We start from the raw sequence: 10,023 nt of genomic DNA, 5'->3' as shown, positions 1-10,023 counted from the left end.
AACCATCCCCCTCACTGTCAGTCACTGAGCCGCTTAAAGGGACCACCCCTTCACTGTCACTCACTGAGCCACTTAAAGGGACCACCCCCTCACTGAGCCACTTAAAGGGACCCCCCGACTGAGTCGCTTAAAGGGACCACTACCACGAACTATCACTCACTGAGCCGCTTAAAGGGACCACCCCCTCACTGTCAGTCACTGAGCTGCTTAGAGGGACCACCCCCCTCACTGTCAGTCACTGAGCCGCTTAAAGGGACCACCCCCCTCACTGTCAGTCACTGAGCCGCTTAAAGGGACCACCCCCACCTCACTGTCACTCACTGAGCCGCTTAAAGTGACCACCCCCCCACTGTCGGTCACTGAGCCACTTAAAGGGACCACCCACCTCACTGTCAGTCACTGAGCTGCTTAAAGGGACCACCCCCTCACTCTCAGTCACTGAGCCGCTTAATGGGACCCCTCCCTCACTGAGCCACTTAAAGGGACCACCCCCTCACTGTCAGTAACTGAGCCGCTTAAAGGGACCACCCCCCCACTGTCGGTCACTGAGCCGCTTAAAGGGACCACCCCCTTCACTGTCAGTCACTGAGCCGCTTAAAGGGACCACCCCCCTCACTGTCAGTCACTGAGCCGCTTAAAGGGACCACCCCCACCTCACTGTCACTCACTGAGCCGCTTAAAGTGACCACCCCCCCCCACTGTCGGTCACTGAGCCACTTAAAGGGACCACCCACCTCACTGTCAGTCACTGAGCTGCTTAAAGGGATCACCCCCTCACTCTCAGTCACTGAGCCGCTTAATGGGACCCCTCCCTCACTGAGCCACTTAAAGGGACCACCCCCTCACTGTCAGTAACTGAGCCGCTTAAAGGGACCACCCCCTCTCACTGTCACTCACTGAGCCGCTTAAAGGGACCACCCCCCTCTCACTGTGACTCACTGAGCCGCTTAAAGGGCACACCTCCCCTCACTGTCAGTCACTGAGCTGCTTAAAGGGCCCACCCCCTCACTGTCAGTCACTGAGCCACTTAAAGGACCCATCCCCCCTCACTCTGTCATTGAGCCGCTTAATGGGCCCTCCCTCCCCTGTGTCAGTTGAGTGGTCCTTAACAATGCTGTATTGTATTTTATACAATGGAAGGTTCTGTCTTACTCTTACTCTGTGTAGATCTTGTTAATGGTTAAAGGGTCTGAGATATTTTCTAATCAACATATTAAAGTGTCTGACTGCCTTGTTGCAATTGTCTCTTTAAGACTGATCGTTGTCCTATCTAGTGCCTCTATCTGCCTTCTTTGTGAGCTCTGACAGTGTGTACCCATGCCTGATATTGTGCACCTTTGGCATTGGGCTCGCTGACACCTCATTTCCACTCTATTTCTCTGCGACCTGTTGCTACAGCAACGTTGATGATAATTTGATTCATTTACTTAATTTGATTTACTTGTTACAAAAATACAGCGAAAAGAGTTGTCTCATGTTGCCACTCTCCGGCGCCATCTTAAAACACAGAAAGATAAAATGTAAGAATATAAATAGCAGAAGAATAAAGAAAAAGGGGTCAACTTTACACTCCTTCTTGTGAAGTACTCTGACAAGGGCCTCGGGCCTAATGACCAGGCATGAGTCCCCTTCACCCTGGAAGAAGAGTCACCTCTCTTCGGCGCCATCTTGCCTCCACTGATGCTGTTACCACAATGAGTCTTCACCAGACCCAGCCAATGCTGGCTGGAACCACACCGGCCTAAACCCGACTCCGACACCGCATTTGGCTCCACTTTGGGCCACTTCGTCAGGTCTTGTATTGGGCCCAAATTCGCCTCCCATCGCCACGAATCTGCAGCAGACACATACTCTGCCGGGAACCCAACCCCAGCTCCTCTGCAGCAGCCAGGAATGGACGCTAGGACTGCCTTGCCGATGCACCCCTACCCTCTCTGACGCTGCTGTCACAAGTCCGCGCTGGGCCTACATGTCGCCGTAAGCTCTTCAACAAGAGGTAAGAGAAAGAAATGAGAAAAAAAATGAGAAAAGAAGCTAAACGAAAAATGGATGGAGCGGATGAGCCCCGGGCTCAGATGCCCTACTCCATCACCATCTTACAGGAAACCCCTGTTATAGCTGGATCCGTCAGTAACACTTACAATGAACCTGCGTGTGGAGCAGAAGGAATTGAACCTCTCCATGGCAATGCAAGCAGATAGTATTCACATCACTCACAAATTATTACATAAAGTGGGACTTGGGAGCGTTCAAACAAGAAGGGTCACTGAATGCCTCAACTTGGAAATTTTACATTGGAACCTATTCCGATGAATGTGGCTAAGAGGTACTTGAAGGCTCAAGGACTAAAACCTCCTTTTCCCTGCCCAACATCACCCACAATTTATACAACAGGACAAAGAGGTGTTCTTGGATCAGCTGGCAAATCGACGCTGGTTGTGGTGGCTTTGAAATTTGGTTTTCTTGCCTTTGTCCTGATGTACGCAAGAGCAAACACTTCCACAATATGGCTGATTTTCCAGCAATATTGTTTTCAAAATTACTTTTGTCAGAATTTCCACTCACCCTGATCTTCAAACACCTGCGAGATCTGCAGCTGATCCCCTCCACCCCAAGACCCGCACACATTTTCCCTCCACCCAATCTCTCCCTCTGCACACCACCTCCAGACCCCTGACACGTGACATAAGATTGGAGTTTTCTCTGTTTGCTGCCTCCTTCCACCAATTTTCCATTCCCATTTGTCTGGTTGATGGTGGATCCACAGGAATTAAGACATAGAAGCTTGGGTGCTCACATACACAAGTTCACATACACACATATGTGCACGCACACCCATACATACACACTCTCTTACACACAATGCACGCGCACACAGACATACACTCAGTTTCTCTCTCTCTCACACACACACACACACACCTCTCCCTCTCTCTTCCCCACACCCCCCACCATAATGTGAGTGCCCAAGGAGGCCATCTAGATGCTCTGTGCTACAAAGTGCCATAACAAATCGTACAAAGTATTGCGTTTTGAAATGCAACAAAACATCGCAAACGTGTGCGTCAGTCCATGTTGCAAACTGCATGATTTTAAAATCTACTCGTTTCATCGCTTACTCTTTTGGAAGATAAAGCATGTTTGCTGTTCAGTGGAGGGTCTCCAGACAATACTCAATTACAAAAAGCACAAAATTCTCCTCACCTCCTGGCAAACATTTCCCCATCAACACACAGCACCAATAAACAAATTGTTTACTTTGTGCTTGGCAAAACTTTGTTGTGTAGAAATTCACTGTCCTGGCATACCCCCACCAGACTGCAGAGACATTGACTGTAAAACAGAAGATATAGAATACAGCAAAGTCCAAACTGTTTGATCTTGATATGCGATATTTATTCACCAGTGTCGATATAAGATTGTCTCTGTTCTGTACAATTTCTTCACTGCTAGATGTCCAATTAGTGGCAAAAATCTAGAATTCTCTCCTCAGCAGCAGTACAGATGTACCTTCATCCCAAGTTCAGACATGGTTCTCAATAGATAATTGGAGATGTATGCAATAAATGTTGACTTAGCTCACATTCCATGTCCGAACAAAAAAAATGCTATAACCCAAACAGCTTGGAATCTCCGATATCATTTCAGAGTGAGTCATTAACTTCAGCTTAAACTCCCCCCCCCCCCCCCAACATGTCCTTCCCTCCTGACAAAGGTCAGAGTAGTGGTGAGGGAACTTAGCAGGGGGAATTGAAATATTGTTAATGAGCAACCCTCCCTCAAAACCCATTCAAATCGACACAAACCCTAATCAGGCCATTGATGAGCTAAAAGGCAGGCCTGACTGATGTGACAATGCTGTGGCTTTAGGAGGTCATTGTGTTCTGGGTTTCTTTGAGAGAGAGATTGGGGCACATGTGCTCAGCAGTCTACAGGAAGATAAACAACTTGTAAAATCTTGGGTGTTTTGTTTTAAAAGCTGGAACAATAGAAGCAGCCTGACTGGGTGTGCTTGAGTTCCCACAGAACCAGGGATTTTGGGACTAGTTTTCAGCAGTGGCTGTTGGGGTCTTGAAGAAGTGGAAGCTGTTATTTTCTTCTCTGTGCTGCTGGAGTTGCATGCAAGAAAATCTGTTTTCTGAATTTCCCTTTTGTCAAAGGTGTGTTTATGGAATTATTATATTGTTTATGGAGTTACTGTTTAGTAGTTAAACAATCTATTAATAATCTATTATTCTGTTAAGTTTTCCAATAGAGTTGTCATTCCAAGTTCCTCCAACGGCCCAGGTTCAATTCCACCCTCAGGCGTGGGTTCCTCCCACAGTCCAAAAATATGCAGGTTAGGGTGGATCAGCCATGTTAAATTATCCCATAGTGTCCAGGGATGTGCACGCTAGTGGGAGGTGAACAGTTACAGGGATGGGGTAGGGGGTGGGTCTGGATGGGATGCTGTTCAGAGGGCCGGTGTGGACTCGATGGGCTGAATGTTCTGCTTCCCCAGTGTAGAGGATTCTATGAATTTATACATTGGCCCAGTACATAAGGAGCTGTGATCTTGATTAACAGGTGAATTTAGCTTCCTATACAATCATCAGGAATAAAAAACACAACGGCCAGCAAACGGAATTTTTAAAGGTCTATTTTAAGAACCGAAAATTACGTTTTTCAATAATAACATGCAAGGTTTTAAATTTTACAAACACTTTGGAACTATCAAATGCTGTCACAAATGTGCGGAAAAGGATACAGTTAATATGAAGAAGCATTCACATGAGACAATGGTGTAAGTGGTTTTGATGTGTTGTAGCACTTGTTATTAGAAACTATAAGCTGTTCTGAAAACCAAGGCTTAAAGACAGCTGAAACTTCCAGCCTGTTTGTCCATGAGGCCAGGGGCCAGGAACAAAATTGCTTGTTTCCATTCAACCGTCTACTCCCCACATCCCGTTAGCTCCAACACAGATACTTTCTGGTTCGACTTCACTCGGAGCACCCTGAACTATTCGGGTTCTCAATTTTACAAAAGGTGACACAAAGGCACTGGAGAAAACCCTTCCCCCCCCCAAAGCAAAGTAAGTTCATCAGAATGATCACGAAACTGAATGACAGCCCTTTACCGTCAGGAGAATTGAACGGTCTAGGGCCTTTTCTTTAGAAAAGAGAGGGCTGAAGGTGTGGCCTGATGAAATGACAAAGGGTCAGTGTAGAGAAGATGTTTCTGGCTGCGTCTAAAATTAAGGGACCACAAACGTACGCCTAATAAATTGAGAATGCAGAAGGAATTCCTTTAGCCAGAGAGAGGCGAGAATGTGGAAATTGCTTCCACATGGAGTGATTGAGGTGAACAGTACAGTGTGCTTAAGGGAACATAGATAAATACAGAGAGAACAGCTGATTAGGGTGAGATGAATGGGGGTGGGGGGGGGAGACGACTAGCAGGGAGCATTAATGAGGGCACACGAATCTGCTGGGCTGAATGACCTTTGATTTTTGTCCAATTTTCCTCAAGTTCTGATCCATTCCTGCCAGGATGAAAGACTGGGTGAAATTCCAGAGCAGTGCAAAGAGAAAAGGCAATGGCTCCATCCTGGATGTGCGCACCTTGAAGGTAGGTGAGAACTGTGAGAACTGCTGTAACTCTGCCAAGAACTTTCGTCAGAGGCAATGATACTGATCATTTCTAATATCAGTGTCCCTCTGAGCAGTAAAGATAAAGTCCTTAAAACAAAAGAGCAACACAAAACTGGACTTATCCAGTATTATAATAAAGTGCGGAACAGTCCCCACCAGCAGAATCACCCCCCTCATAATCTTGTCAGTATTACTGAATGATATTGTGAAGGAAGAACAGATGGTGGAGCCCCCCGGCTAAAGAAAACCGGTCCGATGATAATTGTACTGAGAGATGAAAACTGGTGAAGGTGTGGGTGATTACTGCGCTTTGGCTGCGTGTGAAATACTGCAGCTTGCTGTTTTATACACACACACACACACACACACACACACACACACACACACACACACACACACACACACACACACACACACACACACACACACACACACACACACACACACACACACACACACACACACACACACACACACCTTTGCTGTTGGATGAACCCAGAACATGCCCACAGTCACTGGGTATAGTATTTATACACACACACACAGATACGCTCACCCACATGCACTCTCACACTCAGTCTCAAACACACACTCACTCACACACATACACACTCATATAAACACAGACACACACACACTCACACACACAAACTCCAATTTAATAATCAAACCTAAGGCTCCAGGGAATTGTGGACCTACCACAGAGTGAGACCTGACATATGTTAAAATACAAAGGAATAAGCAGTTTCCACAGCAGAGTCTGGAGATCTGCTGACTCCCAACACTACAGCATACAGTTGCCATAGCAATGCTAACATGTACCGCAGCCTGGCAGCATCCCTGATGGTCTTTCCGGTTAATTCAGGTGTTTTCTTGGCAAAAGGCTGTCTCTCCATGGTGGGAGCAAGAGCCCCTCAAGCACTCAAACCCAACAACAAAGACAGCGGGAAACCTGGGGAGACACGGAGCCCAGGCCGGCTGATGGTTCCTGCATTGACTGGTGGCGGGGGGGGGGGGGTTCAAGTCGAGATGCCACAAATGCTCCTGCCCACTTCTCCGAATGACAAACACCAGACAGGAGCAAACTGCTGCTCCGGCTGCAAGCCGAACGCCTCATGTTCTGTGCTCAACTTGAAGCTTCCCCCACCTCTCACTCTGTGAGTAGTTTAGGTAAACAGTAACCATCAAAGCGGTGTCAACAAAGGCTCTCGAATCGGTCACAAGCTACGTTTGAATGTCCATACTAACCTTGATGGTTCCTTCCTCTATATAAAATTGTAAAATCAACGAGATTTAAATAATCCTTAGATAAGCATATGGATGATTTTGGGATAGTGTATGGGGACAAACTAAGAATAGTTCACAGAACGGCGCAATATCGAGGGCTGAAGGGCCTGTTCTGTGTTGTTTTGTTCTATGTTCTATGAGACTCCCTCCCCATACCTATTTTATCGACCTAGTTTGTCCTATCCCTGCTGAGGTATCAGTCACCTTCTGATACCTCACCCAAGTGGTTACACTTGGAGCAGGAGGCTCGGCCATTACCCAATTCAACCCTCAGCTCAACACGCCCCTAGCAATGCTCAAAATCACAGGGGAGTTTGGATCAAAGAGCTTCCAGTTACTGAAGGGATAATAACCAGAGGGCATAGGAGTCAAGTGAATGGTAAAAGAAACAGACAGTGAGAGGGAAAGCCTTCTTGCTTGGCGAGTGGATAGAATTCGAAACGCACTGCCCAATGTCGTGGGGGTGTGGATTGAAGAATGGTTTTCAAAAAAGTATTCCGACACACGGGGAAAGCTACTGCTGGAGTTTGGGGAATGGGATTAACTCTTCGCAAGAGACAGCCAGTCACAGACCCGATGGGCTAAAAGGTCTCTGTCCATGTTACGACTGTGCTGTTGATGTCAGCATCAGGGGCTATCCCCCCTCTTCCTAGTCCTGGAACAATTGAATACTGCAATTTCGGGCCACAGACGTGGGGGGAATGGACATATGGCAAATGGCCAACAGGCAACAGAGAGGAATGCAAGACTGAGTCTATTCCATCTTGTGACACCCTGAACTACAGCAGGGGTTCAGGAAACTGCATCTGACGATCGAACCGAGTGTAGATTCAAAACATCAACACTGGATCTTAATGAAGTAATACAAAACACCCACTTTAATTGGGGTTATCCTCAGAACAACTGCTGGCAAGGCGATCACAAGAAGTGGTAGGGGTTATTATTCAGATAAAGGAATAAATTTATATCAAAACGGAGAAGGGGGATGGCTGGATCAAAGGGAAAGATTGTCACATAGCTTGAATATTCTTTAGGAGACAGAGTAAGATGACCACTCAAGCACCCGCTCAAACATCTTTCCTGGAAACTAAATCAGGAGAGGCATTTTTGCCTGGACTCCACATCAATACCAGGCGTATTACAGCCTCCAACCATCTAGAACGAGCCAGCATTAACTCTAACATGAGAATAAAATTTGGCGTCAGATGAGACAAAACCTAAACTAAAAGCTTCGGCCAAACTTCAGTAACCGTCCATCTCAAACATACAGCGGGTGTACAAAACTAAACTTCACCACTCAAACATGTGGTGGTGCTCCACTGAACAGCTGGATCACAGCCTGAACATCTGATAAGCTTACAATAAACCTCTGGAACACAGCCCAAATAGTCGCCCAACCACAGACCCTTGCTTCCAAATAACTATCATCCCAAACCATGGTTATCATCGACCACACTTGGGCTATTGTTTCCATATTGAACACACAGGCTCTAGAGTTAACTGATACATTTGTGGAGCACTGGTGTAGGGTCCAACACTACGACTGTTACTCTCGTTCACTCCTCGAACATGAAGTCAGCAAACTCCTCTTCATCTTCTGATTTCTTCAGTGTTAGGATTGCCATGTCATCATCTGAGAACGTATCTGCATCTTGTTTCTTTTCCATGACCCCTTGGAGCAGCTTGGCAAAACCTTCACCGGCTGGGCCACCTCCGGGAGGTGATGGGGGTTCCTGGAGCAGAGGTTTCTTCCCCTTCGGAGATTCCTCTTCATGCAGATCAGTTGCAACACTTGGCTGGGTGTAGGGTTTGGGGCTGAGGAAATCCTTGCGCCGAGTACGGTCGTGCCCGCTGACTTTGTGCTCAGTAACCTTGGCTTTCAGGGGCACCAGCTCCATCTCGTCAATCCCATTCGAGATGGCCGATTTCCCAGTGACTGTGAACGAGAGGAAGAACACACAGATATTAACAGAGGCCAACAGGAGAGAGGGCAAGTGCAGAAAAGCTAAAGTAAGTGTAGAGAGGCACTGGCACCCACATCGAGGTGATGGTCAAGAAAGCACAACAAGGTCTCTACTTCCTCAGGAGGCCAAGGAAATTCGGCTGGTCCACAAGGACTCTTACCAACTTTTGAGGGTGCACTTACATCCCATCTGGATGCAACATAGTGTGGTTTGGCAACTGCTCTTCCCAGGACTGCAAGACTCTGCAGAGAGTTGTGAACACAGCCCAGTCCGTCACACAAACCAGCCTTCCGTCCATTAGCTTCATCTATATTTCCTGCTACCTGGGGAAAGGAATCTTGGGGTTCAAGTCCATAGCTCCCTGAAAGTGGCCACTCAAGTAGATAGGAGAAAGTGAGGACTACAGATACTGAAGATCAGAGCTGAAAAATGTGTTGCTGGAAAAGCGCAGCAGGTCAGGCAGCATCCAAGGAGCAGGAGAATCGACGTTTCGGGCATAAGCCCTTCTTCAGGAATGAGGAGGGTGTGCCAAGCAGGCTAAGATAAAAGGTAGGGAGGAGGGGCTTGGGGAGGGGCGTTGGGAATGCGATAGGTGGAAGGAGGTTAAGGTGAGGGTGATAGGCCAGAGTGGGGATGGGGGGCAGAGAGGTCAGGAAGAAGATTGCAGGTCAAGAAGGCGGTGCTGAGTCCGAGGGTTGGGACTGAGATAAGGTGGGGGGAGGGGAAATGAGGAAGCTGGAGAAATCTGCATTCATCCCTTGTGGTTGGAGGGTTCCTAGGCGGAAGATGAGGCGCTCTCCTCCAGGCATCGTGTTGCTATGGTCTGGCGATGGAGGACGCCAAGGACCTGCATGTCCATGGCGAAGTGGGAGGGGGAGTTAAAGTGTTCAGCCACAGGGCGGTTGGGTTGGTTGGTGCGGGTGTCCCAGAGGTGTTCTCTGAAACATTCCGCAAGTAGACGGCCTGTCTCCCCAATGTAGAGGAGGCCACATCGGGTGCAGTGGACACAGTAAATGATGTGTGTGGAGATGCAGGTGAATTTCTGACGGATATGGAAGGATCCCTTGGGGCCTTGGAGGGAAGTGAGGGGGGAGGTGTGGGCGCAAGTTTTGCATTTCCTGCGGTTGCAGGGGAAGGTGCC

The 10,023-nt window shown here is 47.7% G+C and overlaps 1 protein-coding gene across 1 annotated transcript in view; it reads right to left on the bottom strand.

Annotated features, from left to right (window-relative positions):
- Positions 1 to 6,192: 6,192 nt before the first annotated feature.
- Positions 6,193 to 10,023, bottom strand: part of LOC122544360 (uncharacterized) — a 124,005-nt gene continuing 120,174 nt past the window's right edge. Inside the window, exon 18 of the mRNA XM_087982794.1 lies at positions 6,193 to 8,854. Within this exon, the coding sequence (XP_087838920.1) occupies positions 8,475 to 8,854 (380 nt within the window). The 3' untranslated portion in view covers positions 6,193 to 8,474. The remainder of the gene's footprint in view (positions 8,855 to 10,023) is intronic.

Source organism: Chiloscyllium plagiosum, unplaced genomic scaffold (assembly GCF_037043375.1).
Source record: "Chiloscyllium plagiosum isolate Xiang-an unplaced genomic scaffold, Cpla_swu_hap1 HiC_scaffold_44, whole genome shotgun sequence".
NCBI lineage: Eukaryota > Metazoa > Chordata > Chondrichthyes > Orectolobiformes > Hemiscylliidae > Chiloscyllium > Chiloscyllium plagiosum.
The sequence above is the reverse complement of the archived record's forward strand: the minus strand, read 5'-3'. Positions and strand labels throughout refer to the sequence as shown.